The 25,376-nt window shown below is 40.3% G+C and overlaps 1 protein-coding gene across 1 annotated transcript; it reads left to right on the forward strand.

The window, feature by feature from the left end:
* The first annotated feature begins 16,938 nt into the window (after positions 1–16,938).
* Positions 16,939–17,625, forward strand: LOC133803579 (MFP1 attachment factor 1-like). Its single transcript, XM_062241672.1, has one exon. It carries the CDS (start codon positions 16,980–16,982, stop codon positions 17,469–17,471), a length of 492 nt encoding a protein of 163 aa, XP_062097656.1. The 5' UTR covers positions 16,939–16,979; the 3' UTR covers positions 17,472–17,625.
* The last annotated feature ends 7,751 nt before the right edge of the window (positions 17,626–25,376 follow it).

The raw sequence follows: 25,376 nt of genomic DNA on the forward strand, positions 1-25,376 counted from the left end.
TGGCTTACCTAGCAGCCACTCTTCCATTTGAATTAGTGACCTACTTGTCAGTCACTCAGTATGGTTTACCAGAACCTCAAGTGATATTCACTCATCTGTTTGAAAGATATGAGCTCTGTGTGATTATAATGATAATCATTTGATGATGTTTACATATAATGTTATGTTTTCTTGCTGGGCTTTGGCTCATGGGTGCTATGTGGTGCGGGTAAAGGAAAAGAAAAGCTCACCCAGCCTTGAGTGGAGAGCTTAGGTGGTGATGTGTACATATGCAACCGCTTGACCACCACGACCAAGGAGTTCTCAGAGGAACTAGGGGGTTTACCCTATTTTTTCCACTTAGGTCGGCGGGGTTTGAAATTTTGGAACAGTAATGACCTTTTTGAGTTGTAAATAACTTGTAAATGTTCTTGTGGGCCCATGAATAGTTTTATGTATCAAATAAAACATATCCTTTCCTTTTTATTGGTTTTCACCTTAACCTGTTAATAACACTTAGAACACATTTTTAACCAAAGGACTCAGGCAATGAGTCAAATTTCCGGTTCACCGTAACTGTTCTGGGGTAACCAGGGCGTTACAGATATCCTCATAAGTTAATGCCCCATTCATTTTAACTGAAAACATAAAGGCTAAAATCATTAGCTATACATATAAACACAATAACTATAATCATAAACACTTACTTGGCGGTTAGATTCGGAGCTTGAGCGTGTGTATCAAGGAGAACTTCATGCGAATGAACCGTTGTTCTGATACCAACTGTATTGACCCAACTAATTCAAAGACTTTGGACCATTAAAACTACTGTACATAGACACTACTTTCATGAAAACATACATAAAAAACATTCACAAACTTTATTAAAAACTCTAAATAAATGTTGAAATACATAAATTCAGGGTATTGTATGGGATCCCATTGTTTTAAAAATAAAACATAACTTAAATCTTAAATAAATTTGTTACAAAACAAAGTACGGAAAATACATAGAAAACATAATTAAAAAGACTAAAAACAACGTCGTCCTCGAATTGTTCACGCAGTCCACCGAATCCATTCTTCCTCAATACACAACCCCAAGCTGCCATGAATCCTTCCGCCGCCATAACTATTTTTCTGTATACATAAAAATAAAGGAATGAGACTAATGCCCAGTAAGGAAAATCTACTAATAACATAAAACATATACATAAACATATCATAAACATATACTGTAAACATATGTCATATACTAATACAATGGCCATTATACTACTTGGGGCTTGTTAACTAAGCACGTCATATGCCCAATAGATTTGTGGGGCTTGCTAGCTAAGCAAGTCATATGCCCATAAATCATTGGGGCTTGCTAGCTAGACAAGTCATATGCCCAAGGCTATAAACATACTATACATACTAAATAACATAACATCACATAAGATAAACATATCATACAACATAAGCATAACATATCATATAAACATACAAGGTCTATCCTATTTTCCTTACCAATACTGGGATTTGAGAACAAGGATGGGATATGTATCACTCCTAAAAACCAACAATGAGAAGGTGAGTATTTCTAAAAGAAGGAGATAAAAAAAAGAAATGAATTTAACCCACCGAGAAGAAGACTAAAGAATTAAACTGAAATAAACTTAAGATTAGGAATACCTTTGAATGTATTAGAACCGAACTACACCTCGATATCGAAAAACACACTATTAACCTTAATTCCCAAGTGTTTTTAAAGCTTATAACCCAACCCAAGTGTTTATCACTCAAAATTAAACCTAGCAACTTGAAGGCTCTGAACACAGATTGAAGAATGAGAGAAATGGCTGGACACTAGGTCCTATTTATAGATTTTAAGAGTGAAAAGATCTTCTTTTAGCTTGAATAAAATAATAAATATTTAATTGAAAAATATTTGAATATTCATTCAGTAGAGGCTTAAGACTCAGTCAAAACGTTCAGAGGCTTGCTAAGAGGTTAAGAATGAAATGAGCTCGGTTTCAAGACCATTTGAAAATCTTGCCCTAGGTCCGATATATCGCCCATTGTAGGCGATATATCGCCTGGGCCTATATCCCGAGGCTCGACGATGCATTTGTGCGAAGTTACGTGTTTTTCGTATTCCCCGTGTGGTGATATATCGCCCCTAGAGCTGCGATATATCAGCATACGCTGAAATTTTATACACGTAATTGCACTTTTTCAGCCTATTTTGAATTGGGTAAATAGATTTGACTGAGTCATATAACGTTTTTAAAGCTGCTGGCATATTCTGGTGGTTTTTCTTTAAAAATTCCACCAGTTCTTGTTTTGTTGTCTATGTTCAGTATTTTTAAACTCTTGTTTAAAAATACCCTATTGTGTCACCAAATAGGATATTCTTATTTAAAATACCCTATTTGGTGACACAATCACCTGGTTGGGCTTGTACATCACTAGCCATTTGCAACTCTTTTCCAGCAGCTTCCCTCGATCCACCTTTCTTCACCTTAGATATCGAGGCATTGTAGCACTCCCTCGCTTCTCGCTGGTTTCCCAACACGCATCCTACTCCTACGTCGGTTGGGAATTTCATGGCAATGTGCCAAATCGAGGTAACGGCTCGCAGGTCGACCAAAATTGGCCTCCTAATTACAGCATTATATGCTAAGGGACAATAAACTACTATGAAAGTAGTGAGTAATGTCCTGTTTTCCGGCACAGTTCCCGCTGTAACTGGGAGCTTAATCGACCCTATTGAGGCGAGCCCTTCGCCAGAAAAACCGTATATGGTTTGGTTGCACGGCCCCAGGTCATCGACGGACAACTTCATCCTTTCCAGTGAAGAATTATCAAGATGTTGACTGAGCTTAATGTATCAACCAATACCCTTTTAACCATCATGTTGGAAATTTGGACGTCAATGACCAGCGGATCGGAGTGTGGAAATCGGATGTGCTGAGCGTCATCTTCAGAGAAGGTTATCAACTCCTCCTTTGTTCGAGCTTTCTTTGGTGCGCGATCCTCCACACTCATCATCTTAATGTCCTGGTCGTGGCGTAAGGTCCGAGCGTATCGCTCCCTTGATTTCCCACTATCCCTTGCAAGGTGTGGGCCACCACAGATGGTGAGTAACGTACCTGCCACAGGAGCTTGCTGTAAAGGTGGCGAGCATTGGCGTGCAGACGCTTGCTCGTTGCCACCTTGAGCCTCTCGCTGAGACCCTCCTGTGGCTCGTACATATCTCCTTAAGTGTCCCTGTCTGATCAGGAACTCAATCTCATCCTTCAACTAGTTACACTCATTGGTGTCATGTCCGTAGTCGTTGTGAAAATGACAAAATTTTGTTGTATCTCTCTTGGAGATATCCTTCCTTATAGGTGTTGGTCGCTTATAAGGGACATTGGCATTGGTCGCCTGGTAGACCTCTGCCCTACTTTTGACAAGGGTCGTATAATTGGTGAATCTTGGCTCATATCTATTGCCTTTGGGGCGTTTGTTTTCAGATGTTGACGGCTCATTGCCTGCCCTTTTTCCACCATCTTTTCCATTTCCGTTCCCGTTGCCTTTGCCGTTGCCATTGGGTTTATTCGACCCGTTGGCGGCTTTGGTGAGATCTTCCTTTGGTCCCTTATCTTTTGTAGGCGACTTCCCCTCGTTGGTGATCACATCTTAGAGCTTGATGTACCGATCAACTTGATCTAGGAACTCCTTACCCCATTCTTTCTCAGGCTGTTCCAAAGGGGAGAATGGCGTCTAACCCCCGCAGTTAGGGCTATCATCTTTCCCTCATCGCCTACTATTTTAGCTCCAACAGCTGCTCGCATGAAACGCTGGACGTATTCCTTCAAGGGCTCTCCCTCCTTTTGGCGTATCTCAACCAGCTAGTTGGCCTCTGTGGGGTGTACGCGACCCGCATAGAATTGTCAGTAAAATTCCTTCATGAACATTTCCCAGGATACTATACTAGCAGGAGGGAACTTAAAGAACCACTCCTAGGTGGTGTCAGATAGGGTGGCAGGGAAGATCCTGCAGCGGGCATCGTCCGACACCTTCTGAATATCCATTTGTATCTCAAACTTGTTCACATGAGATACTGGGTCCCTGTACCTGTCAACGTTCGGCAGTACCGGCATTTTGAACTTGCTGAGGGTTTCTGCCACAGCAATCCTCTGCACAAACGGAGTGCCTCTCCTCTGGTCGTAATCTATGTGGGATGTCCGGCTCTCGACCTGCTGTTGTACCGCCTGGTTCAGCGCATCAATTTGAGCCTGAACTGCGTCTGGGATCGCTGGGGCGACAGGTGCCGGAGGAGCGTACTCATCATGCCTCTCACGTCTATCATTGAGTACGTCCCTCAAGTCATCATCTCTGTGCCTTTGCTCGCTAGCGCCCAGCCGATCGAAGACGTTATGCTGTCGAGGCTGCCCCCCAGGGTTATGGCTCGCAGGCCTATTTTCTCTCGATGGGGGGTTTCTATCTCCACCTCTTTCCTCATGTCTTCGACCAACATTCCCTCTGTCGGAATCGGCTTCATTGTAGTAATGCCCATCCCTAAACTGTAGTCGACTATGGCACGACTAGCTGGTCAGGCTATTTCCTCCTCTGGCTGGTATCTCTCGAACGTCAGGGGGAGGCCTGCATTGGTCAGTGGATCCCTGTGCATTATTATGTCGTGGGGGCCCTTGACCACAAATCTTGACTCGTTGTGCCTTCTGTTTGTAGAAGGGCGCTGCCCCCTGCTCGATGGATTTGGCTCATCGTCCCCTGGGCATCTAGGGCTACGGGGAGGCTACCCGGCCCGATTCTGCCTCTGGCACTGGGGATTGCCGCGACCAGCTTGAGAGGGTGGTTGTTGCTCAGGATCCCGAATTGGGACATCATCCTGAGCAACAGACGGCTGCTTTGGCCTTTGAGGGCTTGCTGGCTCGAGCGGAGGACTCGGATTAGGGGCCCATTGTGGTGGTGCACTTGGTGGCTGATCCGATTGAGAGGCTGGCGCAGCATGTCCTCTGGCCAACTGAATGGCTACTTCAAGAGCGGTTGTGGCATCTCTCTGTCGATGGTCCATTTCTGCCTGCCGCTCATTCAGCTCCTAGCGCTGATTCTCAATCTCCCTTTGTTGCAGCGCCAAGGTCTCTGCTACATTCTCCTGATTGGCTAACTCATTATGCAATACGCCCAGTGTTGCCCTCAGTGTCTCAGAATCCATTTCCTCCTCTTCAAAATCCAGGTGTGGTTCATTTTCAGCCACATTTGGAGGAGGAGGTTGAGATGACGCAGCACCAGCAGCCTGTCCAGCTCTCTTGGATGTCTTCGCCATTTGATTTTATTAAAGCTTTTTGATCTTACTCTCAATGAAAGCACCAAAATGTTGACCCTTGATTTGGCCAATGACACGGAGTCAAAATAACGACAATGAATAAAAAGGAAATTAAGAAGAGAATAAAATGGGAAGAAAGTGACCCAAGTGTTTTATAGTGGTCCAGCCCCAACTGGGTGGTAATAACCTACATCTACTTAGTGTTCTTATTGATGTTGAATCCCAATGCCGTGATCAAAGAACTAGGGTTCTTGAGTTTCACAAACCTCAGGAGAATTACAACTTTCAGTGGATAATCACACTATGCTCTCTTTATGAGTATTCAAGTTCAAGGTTCAAAAGTCCATTCCTTGAGCTCTCTCCTTCATATTTATAGGCTTAAGGGGGTTACATAGGCCAATGGGCCTTAATTATCTTTAATATCAGCGTATTAAGGCAAGAAAGAGAAAATATAATAAATGTAATTATTACAAGATTGCATATCTTAAAGGAAATAAATTGAAGCATGCGACCAGACTGGTCGCATCTAAACGCGAGATCTGATGCAGCAATAAACATCTAGTCGATAGGAGAACGACATCCCTTCACTTTAATGTTGCCACGTGCCAACCACGTGTAATAAATTCTTGCCACGTCATCAGGAGCCATTTTTGGGTAAATAATATGTTAGGGTCTGGATTTGGCTATGCCTCGATAGGCCTCGATGGGACTCGATAGGACTCGATGATATTTTAGACATATAGGAAATTTTTAGCATATACCTCAATAGGACTCGATGCTATTGGCCATATGGCGGATTTAGCATTTGCCTCAATAGGAATCGATAGGCCTCGATAGGACTCGATGATATGGGGTACATGGCTGATTTTAGCACCTGCCTTAATAGGACTTGATAGTAACCAGATGATATCATACATATGGTTGATTTTAGCACCTGCCTCGATAGGCCTCAATAGGACTCGATAGGACTCAATAGTAACCAGATGAGATTAGGAATATGGCTGATCTTAGCACCTGCCTCGATATGCCTTGAAAGAACTTGATAGGACTCGATCATAACTAGATGATATTAGGCGTATGGCTGATCTTATCACCTGCCTCGATAGGACTCGATAGTTACAAGATTGTTTTACATTTTTTAACATTTTTTAACATTTTTTTTTGTTTTTTTTTTTTCAGATGCCTGAATTGATTGTGTCATTGGAGAAGCACTTTCCTGGTCGTGTCATTTATAGGGGTACTGCTTACTTAGAAACCCTTATAGAGAAATTTAAGAGACATGGGCTAATTGAACAGACATAGGCATGCCCGTTGGGACAGTTCTTCAAGGCTAAGTCGTTTAATTTTTCTTGGGTTCTGCTGCATCAACTTATGTTGCAGAAGGTGGAAAGCAAGAAGGCTAAAGAGGGCCACTTCTACTTGAGCAACATTCTTTGCAAATTTGGGATTGCAAAGTTTGTCCTAGTCACCGGGCTGAATTTTGGGAACACCCCGTCCACAAACGAGTTGAGAGAGCATCTTTCAAGTGATCGGATCATCCATGAATACTTTAATGGTGATTCAAAGGCTAGTTTTAGCCAGTTGGAAGATGCTTTGAAGGCCTGGACAAACCCAGAAGATGTACTTAAGCTGGGTTTGTGCTATTTGATAGAGGGGGTACTGAATGCCCCAAAGAAGACAATGACGATATGGGGTGATTCCCTGAAGATGGTTGAGGATCTTGATTACTTTTTCAAGTATCCATGGGGGAAGTTGTCATTTAAGAAGGTTATTAGAGTAGTTCAGAAGGACATGAAGAAGCAATTGAAACACTACGAGGAGAAGAAGAAAGAAGGTTCTAGCAAAAAACAGAAGGAGGCGAAGTATAGTTTCTATGGCTATGCACCCGCACTTCTTTACTGGGCTTTTGAGGCCATGCCAGCTCTCGGGAGTAAGTTCGGTGAAAACAGTGGGAACCAGATTCTGAGGATGCTTAGCTGGGCTACGAAGACCGATATCACTATTTCGACAGCTCAGTTGGTTCCTATATTCGCTAACCATCGAGTAAGTTCCATTTTATCTTGTTAAATGTCACAAATTAATTGATTAACAATTTATTTTATTAAAGTTTTTCTGACACATGTTATTCAACCATGCAGATAGTGGTATTTTCCATGCTGAAGCCACATCTGGTGAGGTAGTCTACTACAATAGCCTCCCAGAAGTTGATTCCAGGTTATTCCCTGAGTTGGAATCAAATGTGGGGGAGGCAGGGACTGTAACGGAGGAAGTAGTAATACCTGAGAATGAGGCAGAGAAACTAGCAAAAGTTGCAAAGGAAGCCTCCATTTTTTATGAGGATGTCCCCGAGTTGAGGAGGGCATTTAACAGGCCCGTGCACCTTCCTCTAGTCAAGTTGCCCAGCCTGATTATGAGCAATTGATGCAGAGGCTCAAGAGGGTTAAGGAGGGTCAGGCAACCTTACTTCAGAATCGGACTACGATCATGGCTTAGCTGGCGCAACTGCTTTCAGTGGTCTCAGGTCGATCCATCGACGTAAAATCAAATACAGAGTCTGATATCTTGCCTGTGGACTACGAGCCCGGTGATCAACCCTCCACTCCACAGGCCCAGAAATCTGTAGTTGCCAGTGATGCTGACAGTCCCAGTGTATGAGTACTATAGCCTGAGGAGGCAACTAGCCTTAAAGTTGTCAGGAAGAAATGCAGGCCCAAGTGTTTTGATTACTTCACCGACCCAACGAGGAGGATGAGACAAGATAAACAGGGGCTAGTTGTAGAACCTTTGAGGAAGTGTGACCCGCAGCAAGAGAAGAGCTTCCATAAGTGGATCATTAGGAAGATCGACAACAAGAAAGATCATAACGTCTATACTGGGACGCATGGTGTGGCATGGTTCTTGCAGTTGCACATAGTCCAGACTTGGCTTTGGGATTCGGTATGTAAATTACATTTATGTTTTCAATTCAATCTTAAAATATATTGATGGTACTAACGAATTTTCATGTTTTTTCAGCATATTGATGCCGCTTTGCACATGCTACACCGCCGACGCCACTTTTATCATGCTGCATTTCGGCAGGATGCTGCGATCATGAACACCACCTTCCCCCAAGTGTGCCTAGGTCATTGGAATCATTTCAGAGAGACCGACATTAAGTATACATGGGACGATGATGTGCTGAAAATGTTGAAGGGCGATGATAATCAATTCCTCGTATCCTAGCAAAATATGAGTGGAGTATATTTTGCCTTGCACGTCGAGAAAGCCGCACATTGGATCGCCATTGAAGTCTCCATTCCAATGTGGTGCATCAACATTTATGATTCCAACCATAGCATTCTTAGTCCGACTCTGTTGGAGGAAGTGATCAAGCCTTGGTGCTTATTGTTGCCTTTGTTGTTATGGTGTTCTGGCATGTTTGACCACCATGAGGACCTCCAGTCATCTTCTGAGCAGAACGCAAAGCCTTTTTCATATTGTCGTATTCCTCCTGAGGAGTGTCCTCAGACTAAGACAAGGTATTCCCCTATTTAATTAGTGTATTTTGAAATCTGAATAATAAAGTTATTTTTATCTTCTATTGACACAAAATCGATTATATGCAGTGGGGATTGTGGTATGTTTGCCATCAAACATATTGAGCATTTGGTTGCCAGGCTACCACTCGATACCATTATCAATGAGAACATCCAGCATTTTAGGACCAAGTGGTGTGTGGACCTATTCTATCAAAATTTGTCCCCGTGATGCTCTTTACATTTTCTTGATACACCTCTTGTATAGTATAACATATAGTTAGTTTTGTATATTATTTTTTATCAAACAATATTTTTTGAAAAAGTTATTAAATAAAAAACTACTAAATTCACATTATGTGTCTGCCTCGACAAAACTCGATGGGTCAAACAAACTACCTCGATAAGCCTCGATAGCTAAAAAATAATACCAACCAAATCTGTCTCGATAGGCCATGATAGAGTCATAATTATAAATGCATATATTTAGATCAAAACCAACAAAGTATTAGATGAAGTACTGAATATAATAAATGCAGCAAAATCAATTGAATAATTACATAACACAAATTTTTAAATTCTAGCCTTACATGACTTCCTATTGTGCCCACTACCACCATATATGCTACACTTACGTGGCTTGACGATCTTTTCCTCGCATGAAGCATAGCGGTTTGTCTTTCGCCTACCCACTTTCTGCTTCCTGGGCCTTCCTACAAGGGTTTTCTCAATGGGGATGCCGACAACCATATCTCTGATGTGATCAAGGATTACCCATTCATCCTCATTCCCAACAGGGTAAATAGTATCTTTATAAGTGTCCATCAATGCCTCGATTCTATAGTAAGGGGAACACAATGAGTAAATGTTTATGCTTCTTTTTCTGGCTGTAGCAAAAGCATGTACACAGGGTATCCCAATGGTCTGGAACATGCAACAAGAGCATGATTTTGTGGCCAAGTTCACCTCACCATCACCATTACCATCGACCACAAGAAATTCATGATGACCAAGGACTTGGACATCCAGGAAAATTGCTTTATCACCTATTTGCTTCAAATCCTTTTCCAACACAGTTGTTGTTTTTGCAGCTCTTTCACGTTTATCTGCAAACCAAGACTGTAACGCCCTACTTCCTTAGAGCCGTTACTTAGTGAGTTTTAAGACAAAACAGTGTGCAAGGATCTTGCTAACCGAGGTTTTGAAACGAAAGTGTGACTAATTAAAAGTTAAGGCTGTAATCTTAGAAAAATGCGTTGTTTCAATAAAACTCCTAATATTAAACATTGGGATCCCAAAATAAGGTTTGAAAACTATTTACATCAAAAAAATGAGTTCACAGTTGATAAATCATAAAAATCATAGATTATTACAGCCATTTTCAAATAAACCCCCAACCAAAGCAGTCGGGCAGGCCAAACATGTACGCGTCGCTTCACGCTCTCCGTACTCATGGTTGGTTGACTCAGTCATTGCCCTACCTGCAACACAGAGCACCCGTGAGCCGAAGCCCAGCAAGAAAACTCATGCAGAACATAACATATGCAATTTATACAGTTTATCATAACAGATAATCCTCAAATAAACAAGTCAACCATTAGACTAAGCAAACACGGCCATGCCGCCCTAGAGACCTTACCAAAGCCCTGGGGTATCGGTTCTCACCGCGAGGATAACTCATGTATCCCTTGGGTCCCACCCTGAATATAGCATAACACATGAATCCACCGGGCCCCGCCCTGACTATAGCATCCCATGTGCTAGGTGTTACTTTCGGCCCACGGCCGCCCCGGCCTACGCCGTACTCGGCCCACGGCCGCCCCGGCTTACGCCGTACTCGGCCCTTGCCGTTCATTTCATCATAATCACACATATAATATAACACAACAACATGCAATCAAATATTTATTCATTTAAGTCTGCACCCTAACATGTGATGCAATATAGGGCCGCGCCCCGCAATCATACTATGGGCCCACGCCCTATCCTACGGGTGTTATAGTTTTCTTACCTGCATTCCGAGCCTCCTGATGCACTAAAGCCACGAGCACGGTCCTCTAGCACGAGCCTCTCCAAGAACCTAGTCACAACACACAAGAAACATACCTCATTACTAATCAACCCAAAACCACTTCCCGGGACCAATCCCACACTCCTGGGACCTCTAAAACCTTAAAACAACACCCCGGAGACATCCCCCGAACCCCCGGAGCAAAGGCCTAAAATTGCCTAAAAATGCCATCCTGAAATTTTCCTTGTGCCGCGGCACCCATAAACCAGAGGCTCCCCACCGCGGCAAGCAAAACCCGTGCCGCGGCACGCCCTCGCAGACCCAGAATTATGGGTTTTTCCTTCGCGTTTTCCCGAGCTTCAACCTCTCCAAATCACCCTAGACCAATATCTAAACCCCAAAACTCAATTCCAAGCTTCATATGAACAACTTAACAACCTATAGGCACTAGATACAAGATCAAAACATCAACACACCCAAGAATCCACCCCTTGATTCCTATTTTCAGCCACCCAAACCAAAACTCAAACAACTAACTCAAAACTCAACAAAAACAACTTAAGCTCTAGATTTTACCAATCAAAACAGGAATCAAAACTTAGATGAGTCTAAAAACCTTACCTCAAATGGAGAACCCACACAAATTCCTTGATCTCCTCCTAGACTCCCACTTCTCCTTCTCTTCTTCTTCTTGCCCTAACCTTCTTTCTCCTTCTCTTTCTTCTCTTCAATTTCTATCAAGCCTCAAGTGGCATAAATGCCCCAAACCGTATACCCCCAAATCCCAGCTGCCATTTATCTATTTCCCAACCAAATGACCATTTTGCCCCTCCTTGCCTATCCTTTCCTACTTAAACCTCAAGGGCACTTAAGTCCTTTCATTTCTATTTCATTTCTACCATTTTCTTTCTAAAACTTGTTACTCTCAGCAGTAACTAATGGTTACCCAGGTTACTAAATCTCCAATAACCATTACCCGCTAAACCTCAACTTAACCATAAAATCCCGAGGTACCCCTAGGCTCCTCCCGAGCCGGGTATAGAAATCCCGTTGTGACTCTTGAGTTAACTAGCTCTCTAGGACCGTCTCGGCACGTGCATCACAATAAAACAACCACACCCACGTGGTACAATTCACAGAATAAAATTATCACATATCAATACAGTTATGCCCAACATGGCCAAAATTACAATTATGCCCTTCTAACACGATCCGGGCCTACATGCATACTAGTAAACATAGCCATGCATCTCAGTTAAACAAATAGCCAAATAACATGCTTTAAATCATAATCATGCATTTAATTCATAAAACCACACATAAATCCCAACCTGCCCTCCTGGCACACTAATCAAGGCCCTTAAGCCTTATTAGCGAATTTGGGTCGTTACAAAGACTGAAGAGTGAATCTTATGAATTGTACCTGGGTTCTTGTGCGCCAACTGACACAGGTATCTAGGTAACTTGGAGTATGATTCCTCAGGTGTTCCTCTGACATACATAAGAGCCTTTTCTCTGCATCTCCACGCCTTCTCATAGCTCATTTCGACCCCAAAATGGTGCTTCACGTCCTCCCTTATGTTGTTTTCCATGTACCGAGTACCATCGGTAGCAAATTTCCTTTTGATTAGGTGCCCAACAACCCACGGTGATGCTTGACGGTGGTCCTTATCTCGAATTTCTTGTGAGCAAGTGTGTACTTCGTTGTATACAGTAATCTCGAACATTTCATATCACATTTTTTTCTTACCCCTCAATCTCCAACCACAATCAGGATCCTTGCAGGTAATGTACCACACATCAGTCCCAGATTTTTTCACCATAAACTCAAAATTATTCTTCATCGCAAATATGGATGCTTTGGTTTTCAATTCAAGCTTGTTCTGAAAGAACTTGCCAAGGTGCAATTCTCCTTAAGCTTTGCTGGTTGAGGAATGATGTTGATGTGAGGCCTCTATATCCTCTTTGGTGAACATGGGAGCACTCCATGTTCTATAATCTTCACCTAAGTCCAATGGAGAAATCCATCTAAAACTATCATCGGTTCTACTTAGACCTGGACGACTACTACTAGTCCCAGGTGTTTGCCAATCTTCTATTCTTCGCTCCTTAGCTACCATAACATCTGAACTCTGTGTTGGCAAATCTGCCCTAATATCTGGCCCACCAAGATCTGTTGCATCAACAATATGATCATCGTTGACATAAGGATCGTAGCCATAGGGATCGTACTCCACCGTGTCATGCAAATATGGTGGATCTCTAACCGGGATATCATCATGGACTATGACGTCTGGATTTGTCTCAGGAAAAAATGTTCCAACCTCACCTTGAGTTCCTTTGAAACCATGACATGGAGGAGAAATGTTCTCTTCAAATCAAACTTCTTTATTAACGCTAGCAGAAGTCGATGCATTTCTTATACCTCCCTTCTTAATCAATGTCACACACAGAGGAATCAAATTCTCTACAGATTGCGATGCTAACCCAATGAATGCACGCACATGCCTATCATTTTTTATAACGGTAGGTTTGACGGATTGTGATAGGCATGTGTACGGGATCTCAATTTTCAAGTCATGCACACATTTATCCACTTCAAGCTCATCGTACAAAATGTCAAGCATTTGCTCATACGTCACACCCTTCTCCATAGGCAGAACTTGATTTTCAGCATCACTGAAAATCCAATCCTTATTTTCCAATTCCCAAACACCATTGAATGCAACACATATGGAAACAGACGAATCTGTATAAAAAAACAAAAAAAATAGGTCAAAAATTAAAACTATAATATCAAACAACATAAAATTGATTCATATCGAGGTCAAACTATCAAACTATCAAGGTCAACCCATCAAGGCTCATCGAGTCCCATCAAATCCCATCGAGGCATACACTACATAAATTAAGTTCTATGCCTCTATCGAGGTCCATCGAGGACCATCGAGTCTCAACGAGGTACCCATTGTTCCTATAGTCTGAGGTTTTTATCGAGGTCCATCAAGGACCATTGAGTCTCATCGAGGTAGCCATTTCCCCCCTGATGTGAGGGTTTTATCGAGGTCCATCGAGGCATATCGAGGTAGACAAATAATATAAACATTTGAGAGGTTTATCGAGGTCCATCGAGTCCTATCAAGGTAGACAAAAAACCCAGAAAAAAAACCAAGAAAGGAACAAAAATTCATTTCGACGGTGAAAAATTACAATAAAACATGAAGGCACACACAAATCTATTCGAAATAGCAAAAGCAATGTTGATAAACAAGTTTTCTCACTACATATAACAAATATATACTTACCCATGCGATTTTTGATCCGAAATCCAAAACGAAGTCCTTGTCTTGAAAGGATTCACAACTTGCCCTGAAATAAGCTCGAAAATTTGTATAGATTAAGCTTGTAATGACCCAAATTTACTAATAAGGCTTAAGGGCCTTGATTACTGTCCGAGAGGGCATAACTGGATTATATGTGAATTAAGTGATTAAAAGCATGTTATATGATTATTTTAATATCTGTGATGCATGACTAAGTGTACTAGTATGCATGTAGGCCCTGATTAGGTTAGAAGGGCATATTCGTAATTTTGGCCTGTTGAGGGCATAACTGTATATATTTGTAATCTGTGACTCGAGGCGATCTTAGTGAGCGGTTTATCGAAAAAGTCACGGCGGGGATTTATACCCAGCTCGGGGTGAGCCTGGGGGTATTTCTGGGAATTTAGAGAATATATTGGGGTCTTTTTTGATATTGAGGAATATAATTGGTGAATAGTTAGGTGTCGGGAGGTAAGCGGTAAATATTAGAGACATTCGAGGAATTAGCGGGAATTGGGTGTAATGACCAAAATGCCCTTAGGAGGTTCAAAAGCTTAGTTATAAAGGGAAGGGAAAATTGGTCATTTGGCTTATAAGGGATAAGTATTACTAGACTTTATACCTTAGTGGAAAGTGTTGAAGGCAGTAGAGGTCTGAAGAAAAGAAAGAGAAAAGAAGGAAGGGAAAAGCAGGGGTTTTCTCTCAATGGTTTAGGCTTCTCATAATCAATTCTTGAGGTTTCTTTGAGGCTAGGATCCCTGGTTTGGGCTTGAGGAATTGGTAAGGGATACTCATCATTTGAGGTAAGGTCTTGAGGTTGTAACTCAGTTTCTAGTTCTTAATATCGATATGGATTTTGAGCTGAGTTTTGATGGGGAATTCTAGTGAGTTGAGGCTAAAGCTTTGACGAGGTGAAGGCTAAGCTAGTGTGGAGGATAACCTAGGTTGAGCTCATCCATCAAAGGTAAGAAACTGTGGTTTAAGTTTTGTGATTTCAGTTGGTTTCTGTTGAGTTTGTAGCTCTAGGTTCAGCCATGGTGAATTTTGTGTTTTGGGGTGCATGTGATTGAATTTCTTGTGGTTGGTTCATTTGGGGTGAGTTGGAGATGTTGGTAGGCTTGTTTTTATGATTTGTTGAAGTTTGGAAGAGTTTTGGTAAGGTTTGGCTCGGGGAAAATCGAAGGAAGAAAATGCATGGTTTGCTGTGACTAGCGCTGTAGCGCTAGCCTTTGGGCGCTACAGCGCTAGGCTTTGTGGTCTGGGGCGTTTTTGGCTCTGGTTGTAGCGCTATAGTGCCCACTTTAGGGCGCTATAGCGCTACCCTGTTCCCAGAAAATGGGTTTTTAGGTTATTTCTTAGGGTTTTTGCCGAGGGCTCGGGGTTTGATTCCGCCACCCCATTTGGTGGAATTAGGGCTTCCCGAGGCTAGGTTTTGGATTCAAGGTTTGGTGATGATTTTGATCTATGGCTGTGACTAGGTGTACGCTAGGGCTCAGACGGGATCGTGCTTGAGGATCAAATTGAACAAAGTTAGCGAAATCTAAAGGTAAGAAAACTGCACCCGGTTATGTGTTTGTGATGGGACTAAGAGCTCCCTATATTTGTACAATGTCATAGATTGTATTATGCCATGGGACATGTGATAAACGGCCTAAGGGTGCCGTAAATTGTACTAGCACATAGGGCGCGGCTTGGCCACTGGTAGCTGAGGATAGCTTAATATGCACTGAACTCGGTTTAAGCGGGCCAGAGTCAGTGGGATAAATAGAGGGTGCGACCTAAGGGCGTTAACCCTAGTTATCATATGTGAACTAATTAATGATATGAGATGATGTACTTGGTATGCTGAATACTTGAACAACATGAATGTCTGAACTGTTGAGTATATGTTTATACTGTATGAGTTATCTGGTTGTTTGCTTAATGATTATGCTCTGCTATTGTGTTTTCTTGTTGGGCATTGGGTCACGAGTGCTACGTGGTGCAAGTAAAGGCAAGGGCAGGTTGGACCAATCCTGAGATGGAGAGCTGCGGGGCTGAATGTACATAGTCAGTTGATCGGCCGCCACGATCGAGGAGTAATACAGGACGAGAAAAGCTTAATTGTCTGTTTTGCCTTAGAGTGGCTAATAACTGTATTTTAGTCCTAAAATTTTGTAGGCTGTCTTTTAACTTTACTACTTTTGGGATCCCATGTAAGGAAAAATGTTTGTTTATAAGTAATGAAGCTTTTGAGATCAAAATCTTTTAACCTTAGTTCAACTGTAGTTTCAGCGACACATTTCAAATTAAATGACTTGATTAGCAAGTCTTGCACTTTAATAAACACACAGTGTAACGATCTTGGCTATCCAGTGCGTTACAAAGCTGCCTTATTTTTTTTTTGTGTACAAGAGCTTGAGAGATAGAGAGGGAAAATGTGAGAGATAGAGAGGGAGAAGATAATGAGAGAAAAAGAGAGGAAAATTTATGATAGGAGCATTTTTAAGAATCCAAAGAATACTATAATAAAAATGTGAAGTTTTTTTGGTTTGGTATAAATTTATTATACAATATCACTTAATACATTAAAAGTCAAATTTCCCAGTAAAAACGCTTCTATACTAAGGGTATGATAGTAATTTTGTGGTGGAAAATAATTGAAAGGAGAAATGCCGGTGTGAGTATAAAGTCAAATTTCCCAGTAAAAACGCTTCTATACTAAGGGTATGATAGTAATTTTGTGGTGGAAAATAATTGAAAGGAGAAATGCCGGTGTGAGTATAAAAGCTGGTGCCGATTTCATTTAAGACCCTTGAATTAATTGACAACTGCTGGCGCTGATAATAATGTCGGACCAAGAGAGCGTTGCCGTAACACCTCCGGCTTCAAACTCTGTCTCAGAGCATGACCCAACAATGGAGGCTCCGGCCAACGAGCAGCTAGAAGCGACCTCCAACAAGCGAAGCCAGGTCAAATTTAGCATTTGGCCGCCTACCCAGCGCACCCGAGACGCCGTGGTGAACCGCCTCATTGAGACCCTTTCCGCCCCTTCCGTCCTCTCCAACCGCTATGGTACCTTGCCCTCCGAAGAGGCCTCCTCCGCCGCCCGCCTCATCGAAGAGGAGGCCTTCTCCTCCGCCGCTAGCTCTGCTGCCTCCGAGGATGATGGCATTCAGATTCTTCAGGTCTACTCCAAGGAGGTCAGTAAACGAATGCTCGATGTCGTCAAGGCCAGGGCCGCCGCCTCCACTGGTTTCGCCCCCGCCGATGGTGCTTCGCAGGCCGAAACTGGGGGTGTTGTTGATTCCAATGTTGAGAATGAGGAGGCATCTTCTTGATCTGTCTTTCTAGGGATTCTTAGCTTTTATATTACAATTGAATGGTGATACATTTAGGCTTTCTGCTTTGTTTAGAACTTTTGTACCGAGATCTATCTTGTACCCGCTTATGGATTTCTGATTATGCCTATATGACGGAACCTTATATTTTCTAGGGTTTTTGTTTATTTTCATTTATTGGCGCTACAATTGTTATTTCTAGAATTTCTGGGTATAGAATTTGAGGTGAAATTTTGGGCTTTGCAATGTTATGTGCATTGTTGATCTGGTATTACGATAAGTATCGTATTCTTTGTTGTGTTTCCTGATGCATAGCTGCTATCAACAGAGTTGTCTTCCCAATTTGTTTTTTACCATTAATTATTCCTTTGCTATAGCTTACTTATTCTAGATTATATAGAGTTGGTAAAAATGTACTGTTTGTATAACTGAACTGGAGAAATTTGGGCAACTAGGAACCTGACAGGAATTCAAAATGCGAGCTTGAGGTAACTCTGAATTGTTGGAAATGACATTGCTGTGATTAACTGTTGAAGTGCTCTTATATCATTTCCGTGTAGCGAAGAACATCTTACTTACCTTCTTTAAACTGTAGAATACAACAAAAAGTTTGCCTTGTTTGATAAGCACCATACAAGATTTGAATGCTAATGTTTGAGAAATGCTTGAATAAGTTTAGTGAAGCGATCATACAATCAGGAAAATGTGCTGACACCAGTGAATTTATGGAATGCCAAGGTACAATATGCAAATAAAATACCCTTCAAGTTCAACTATTGGCTCTTGTGATTCTTCTGTGTGAAAACGTGACTAGTTGTTTAGTCTTGTAATCTCTTGCTCTTATGTTTTTGCTTTATATGTCAGCATTTTTTAAAAATCACTGTTCAGTTTTAGTGCAATTTTTATGCTATTAAAATATGGTAGGAAAAGTTGTTGCATTGTGATTTGGGAGGACAGAATAAAGCACTGGCTGATGAAGGCACGGCCTGGTCCCCGAAGTCTGTTGCAGGTATTTTACTCCAGTTTTGGGTTCTGTGCTCTTTATAATATGTACTTGTTACTGGGTGCATATTTCTTCACTGTCTGATTTAACTAGTAAACTTCATCCAGAGGAAGCAAAAGATTTTGAGTTGAAGTTATTTTTTGTAAACTAATAATCTAATTCTGGGTTGCCACTTTGGTGTATTGTTCTAAAGGTTTTGAGGGGTTATCTTTTTTAGACCTAACTAGGGAGTGGAGTAGTTTTTTGATTGTGTAGTTGGGTTGTGCTGTCTGTTTTTCTTTTTTCTCTGCTGTGTTTGTTTTAGTTTGTCACCACGGTTTTCCTTCGCCAAAAGTAGTGAGGGTTATTTATATATGTGAGAAGAGGTCAGTCTAAGACAAAAGAAAAAATAATAAGGGTTCTTTTTGGACTGGTATTGGACATTGGTTTTTAAGAGTATCTTACAAGTATTCTGATGCAATCACGGAGAACTGGTGTCTAGGGAGAAAACTATGCATTGTGCACTAATCTTGTGAATAAGCAGAGACATTTTTTAACTAGATAATATTTTTATTAGTAAATTTCTTATTTTGATGTTCAGAAGGAAGTTTTACTTTTTCTTATTTTACAACCCCTTTCCCTACTTGAACATTTGCACCCTTGCTTTAATCCACTCTAGTGCAACATTTTTGCATTAGCCAAATTGTTCCTTTATATGTCGACATTTTGATTTTCTCCGGGGAATTTCTTTTTATTATTTTATAGCATTTCACTGCTTATTATCTCTCGAAACTTTAGTAATACATCACCTAGACTGGCTATATATAACTGTAGTTGTATCCATTTTTCTGAAAAACGTGTCTTATGCTATTGATTTTGGAAAACACATGTATCGGGTTCTTATCTTTCTTCATACTTGTTCATGTCAATTATTATGTCTTGAACTGTTTCTTCTTTTTATTTTTTGGCGACTACTAATTTAGTATTCATGTATTCTGTTTATAATTCTAGATCTACGTTATAAATTGTTTCAATTCTTGAGATCTGATTCTACAATGCCTTTACGTTAAAGTTTGTACTATCCTCTTCTGTGCAGCCAAATCCCGTTTGTAAGTTCAAAATTTCAGCACCATAGTTTTTACTTTTGCTGTCCAAGAATTTTTATTTTACATTATGTTATCCTTAACTTTTGGTTTTTAAGCTGTGAAATGATTTATTGCTCGACTGGATTTCTACTTTCTCAATATTTGCAAGAGCTATCATGTTGAGTAGAATCATTGATCTCAATAATTTGTACAAAACTGATCTAATGCTCTGGTAATTTAATTGACTTTAGCCTGAGATCGGTTAAAGTCGTTCGTTTGCATTTGAAATGTATAATGCATGTGGATCAAAATTCGTTTCGTACTGATTAGGTCTTTATTAAACAAGTATTAAGTGTGAATGAATGTTATTGATTCCATTATAATAATCCGTGCAATAAAATAGATAGAATTTGAGCACATTCTAGCCAACTGGTACAGCTGGAAGAAGTTGAAAGCTAGTACTAACAATCAATTGCATGCTTCGCAATCAAAGATGAAATATGTATCAATAGAAATATCAGCATCATTAGCTCTTTCAAAATAAAAAATAAAAAACATCAGCATTGTAATTTTATGGAAACATTATCAGATGTATTTTTTTGACAGATATTATCTAAAAATATAATTTTTTTTTATAAAAGTTTTAGAAATACAATAATATTCAATAATTACATAAAGGCCAATTACTTAATCTCTCACCTATTTTTGAGGTGTGTGATCCCTCTATTCTTTTGAAGCCATTGGATTGAATTGGTAAGTTAAAAAATTTAATCCTATGGCTAAAATTTTTTTAAGGGTAAATTTTTTGGAAATGTTGGCAACCGGTTAAGTTTTTTGGTACATTCTACTACTTTTAAATAATTTATTGATTTTAATACAATAAATTGAAATGTGCTTTTTTCCTTTTTTTTTTTCTTTTCTTTTTGCTTTTTTGCTTTTTTCTTTCTTATACTTATACTGATGCATAGCATTAACAGTTTGTGAGACATTTTTAACTTTATTTCTTTGTTAATTTTATTGGACTTAACAATTTCAATATTGATATACTGCTAATGTTATATACTCATTAAATATATAAATATTTTGGAAGCCAATTTTTTTTTTTAAATGGTATGAAAGCCAACTTAGAAATTACTTTCATTTTTGTTTGGATAATAATATCTAATATTGAAAGGTTTTTAATTTAATATGAAATAAATCAATATAAAAAGTACACATAATTTAATCACACATGGTGTTTAATAACATTAGAACACTAAATTATGATAACCTGAACAAAAAATTCAAGCTATTTTTTATTATTATATAGATCTTTTCTTTGTCAATAATGTAGCATAATTTATAATAATATTTTTTGAGTTATGTACCACAACATTGAGTATTTAAAAATATATAATTATTCTTTATTAAAAAAAATCTCATTAATTTTTTTTTAAAACCACACTTCTAAAGTCTTCATTAGGTAAAAAATTAACAATGAATAAAAGGAAACTTGATTTGTTTTCTACCCCTATATTTTATTATACATTATTAGTAAAATCACAACCTTTTACATGATCATTTTTGTGTGTGTGGATATTCATGTTTATAATTTTACATAATTGTAATTTATGAAATTTGATATTATAATTTTAAGAAAGTGCCTTACTAAAGAAAATGTGAGAAAAGTGGGTAAAGAAATACATTTTATTGTTTAAAATTATATGCCGATATTTATATAATGAATAATTAGTATTTTTGCCCCCGAGACATATTATGACACTACCAGAGCGTGCCCCCTAAAATATACGGCTGGTTAAAAACTCTCCATCAACTTTTCCATTTAAAAAAATATAGTCATTCTGTTAACTTTCGTTCCATTTTTCCGTTTAAATGTTGATGTGGTATTGCAATGTCAATGTCACATGTAGAATAATTAGCATTTTTTGCTCCTGAACTTTGATAACTACCAAATTGTGTAATTTTTATTAAAAAAAAAAATTCTATGTTTTTATTAATTCTTATAAAAATAATTTAAATCTTAAAAAATTAAATAAAAGTCATTTAAACTCTAATCAAATCTTTAAAATTCACTCTAAATATTAAAAAATCAAATAAATACCAAATATGAATGAAATAAACAAATTAAATATAAATAAAATCTTAATTAATCCAATAGACTCATATTAGCAACATATTTATTTTTGTTATAAATTAAAAAGAAACGATTCATTCATGGTGGGTTTTGAGTTGCACGGCTCCAATCGTTTCATTTTCCTTTTTCTTTTTTTTGTAAAAGAAATAAGATACGTATAATTTGATTTAAATTTGAATGTATGTTTAGTTTTTTGACAAAAAATATATATTTAGTTTGGTATTTAGGTTTTAGTTTCATTTAACTTTATATTTTTATATACTAAATTATTATAAATTTGAACTAATACTAAGATTTTTTACAAAGATGTAATTTTTTTAATGTTACTGTTTTTAATTTTATTTTGATTTTAATTTTTTAATTATTTTTTTTAAAAAAAATATTAGGTTTGAATTAATATAAAAAATATCTATTTTTAATTTTTCTAATAAAAAGGGGCACGATTTGGTAATGGTCAAAGTTCGAAGAATAAAAATGTTAATTATTCTACACGTGATAATACTATATCATAATTTATAATCCCACATCACCATTTTAATGGTAAAATGAAATGGAACCTAACAATTGACTAGGTTTTCATAAATGATATAATTCAAGGGAAGTTTTTAACAGGTCTTATATTTTAGGGGACACGATCTGGTAATGTTATAAGTTCAGAGGGCAAAAATGCTAATTATTCTTATATAATTTAGATAAATACATTTTCTTATAACTTTTTTGTAAAAGAAAGAAGATGCATATGATTTGATTTAAATTGGAATGTATATTTAGTTTTTTTGAAAAAGAATGTATATTTAGTATGGAAATTAGGTTTTAGTTTCATTTAACTTTGGTGTTTACCCAAAAAACGGCTGCTGATGATGTGGCAGGGATTTATCACATGTGGTTAACACGTGGCAGAAGTGCTGTTCGACTATCGACCAGAAGCACATCACTTCGTCAGGCTTAACTTTTAGATACGACCAGGCTGGTCGTATAATTTGATTTGTTTCCTTCTAAGTTGTAATCTTATAATAATTGCATTGAATATTTCCTCATTATTACCTTGATACGCAGTTATTAAGGAAAGATACGGCCCGTTGGCCCATGTAACCCTCCTTGAGCCTATAAATATACATGAAATAGCTCAAGGAAGGGACTTTTTTGGCCTAAATCTTTTTGCTAAGATAGAGAGAGAAAGAGAGATATAGTGCAATTATCCATCATTTCATTGTATTCTTTCTAAGGTTTGTGAAACTCAAGAACCCTAGTTCTTTGATCATGGCTTTGAGATTCAATATCAATAATAACACTAAGTGGACGTAGGTCATTACCATGCTTTGGGGCCGAACCACTATAAATCATTGGTGTTTTCTTCTTTTCCATTGAATTATATTCTTAATTGTCGTTTTATCTTCTGTCGTACATTTGACTCCATGTCGTTGGCCAAATCGTTGGTCAACATTCTGGTGCTTTCATTGAGAGTTTGACAAAAAACTGTGAGAAAATATAATGGCGAAAACATCCAAGAAGACTGGACAGGCTGCTGGCGCTGCACCATCCCAACCTCCTCCCTCAAATGTGGCTGAGAATGAACCACATTTGGAGTTTGATGAGAAGGAGTTAGATTCCGAAACACCGAGGGCAATGCTAGGAGTGTTGTAGGATGAGTTGGCTAATGTGAGGGCCAATGAGGAGAATGCTGTAGAGACAATGGCGTTGCAGCAAAGAGAAATAGAGCGCCAACGCCAGGAGCTGAGTGAGCAGCAGGCAGAAATGGATCGTCGCCAAAGAGATGCCATGGCCGCCCTTGAAGCAGCCATTCAACTGGCTAGGAGTCAGGCTGTGCCAACCTCCCAGCCAGATCAGCCACAAAATGCGCCACCTCAAAGAGGTCCTAATCCAAGCCCTCCGCTCCAGCCGACAAGCCCTCAAAGGCCGGAGCAGCCGCCTATGGCTCAGGATGATGTCCCGCCTAGGGATCCTGAGCAGCAGCCTCCATCTCAGGCTGGTCGAGGAAATCTCCAGCGCCTGAGGCAGAATAGGGCCGGGCAACTACCCCGCAGCCCTAGACGCCCCGGGGATGAAGAGCCAAATCTACCGAGCAGGGGGCAACGTCCTTTTGCCAACAGGAGGAACACCGAGTCAGGCTCTGCGGTCAGGGCCCCCCCACAGCATAACAATGCACGGGGACCCAACGATAAGCGCAGGCCTCCCCCTGATGCTCGGGAAATGCGAGCTCGAGGAGGAAATAGCGTGAACAGCCGGTCATGCCGTAGTCATCCACAATTCAGAGATGGCCATGACTATAATGAGGCTAATTTTGGCAGAAGAAATGCTGGCGGGAGAAATGACGAAAGAGGTGGAGGTAGAAGCCCCCCACCTAGAGAAAATAGGCTAGCTAGCCACAATGCTGGGGGGCAACCCAGGCAGTAGAACATCTTTAGTCGGCTGGGAGCTAGCGAGCAGAGACATAGAGATGATGATTTAAGGGACGTACTTAACGACCGCCGTGAGAGGCACGACGAGTATGCTCCCCCGACACCACCGGCCCCAACAGTCCCAGAAGCTGTTCAGGCATCAGATTGATGCTCTGAACCAGGCGGTACAACAACTGGTCAGGGGACGAATGTCCCATATCGAGTACGATAGGAGGAGGGGCACTCCCTTTGTACAAAGGATTGTTGCGGCTGAAACCCCTAGTAAGTTCAAGATGCCAACTTTGCCGAACTTTGCCGGGTACAAAGACCCAGTATCTCACGTTAATAAGTTTGAGATACAAATGGATATAAAGAAAGTGTCGGAAGATCCCTGCTGCCGTATCTTCCCTGCGACACTGTCTAACACCGCCCATGAGTGGTTCTTTAAGTTCCCTCCTCCTAGTATAGTATCTTAGGAGATGTTCGTAAAGGAATTTTATGGATAGCTCTACCCGGGTTGCGTACACCCCACAGAGGCCAACCAGCTGGTCGAGATATGCCAGAAAGAGGGAGAGCCCTTGAAAGAATATGTCCAATGCTTCATGCGAGCAGCAGCTAAAGCTAAAACAATGGGCGGTGAGGGTAAGATGATGGCTCTAACTGCTGGGGTTAGGCGCCATTCACCCCTTTGGAGTAACCTCAGAAAGAATGGGGTAAGAAGTACACAAGAGTTTTTGGATCGGGCTGATCGATATATCAAGCTCGAAGACACGATTGCCAACGAAGGGAAATCGCCAACAAAAGACAAGGGGCCCAAGGAAGAACCCGCCAAAGCCGCCAACGGGTCAGAAAAGCCCAATGGCAATGGCAACGGCAACAGGAATGGCAATGGTAGGAACGGTGGAAAACGGGCGAACAATGAACCATTAGCTTCTGAGAGTAAACGCCCCAAAGGTAATCGATACGAGTCGAGATTCACCAACTACACGACCCTTGTGGAAAGCCGAGCTGAAGTCTACCAGGCGACCAGCTTAAGCATGCCTTACAAATGACCAGCAGCTATAAGGAAAGATATCTCTAAGAGAGATACGACAAAGTTCTGTCGTTTTCACAACGACTACGGGCACGACACCAATGAATGTAACCAGTTGAAAGACGAGATTGAGTTCTTGATCAGGCAGGGACATTTAAGAAGATATGTGCGAGCCGCAGGAGGGTCTCAGTGAGAGGCTCAAGGTGGCAACAAGCAGGCACTTGCATGCCAACGCTCACCACCTCTACAGCCAGCTCCTATGGCAGGCACTT

The sequence above is a fragment of the Humulus lupulus genome, chromosome X (genome assembly GCF_963169125.1).
Source record: "Humulus lupulus chromosome X, drHumLupu1.1, whole genome shotgun sequence".
NCBI lineage: Eukaryota > Viridiplantae > Streptophyta > Magnoliopsida > Rosales > Cannabaceae > Humulus > Humulus lupulus.

Bases quoted from the DNA above. Each gene is read 5' to 3' on its own strand.
- LOC133803579 (XM_062241672.1), top strand. From the start codon at position 16,980: ATGTCGGACCAAGAGAGCGTTGCCGTAACACCTCCGGCTTCAAACTCT.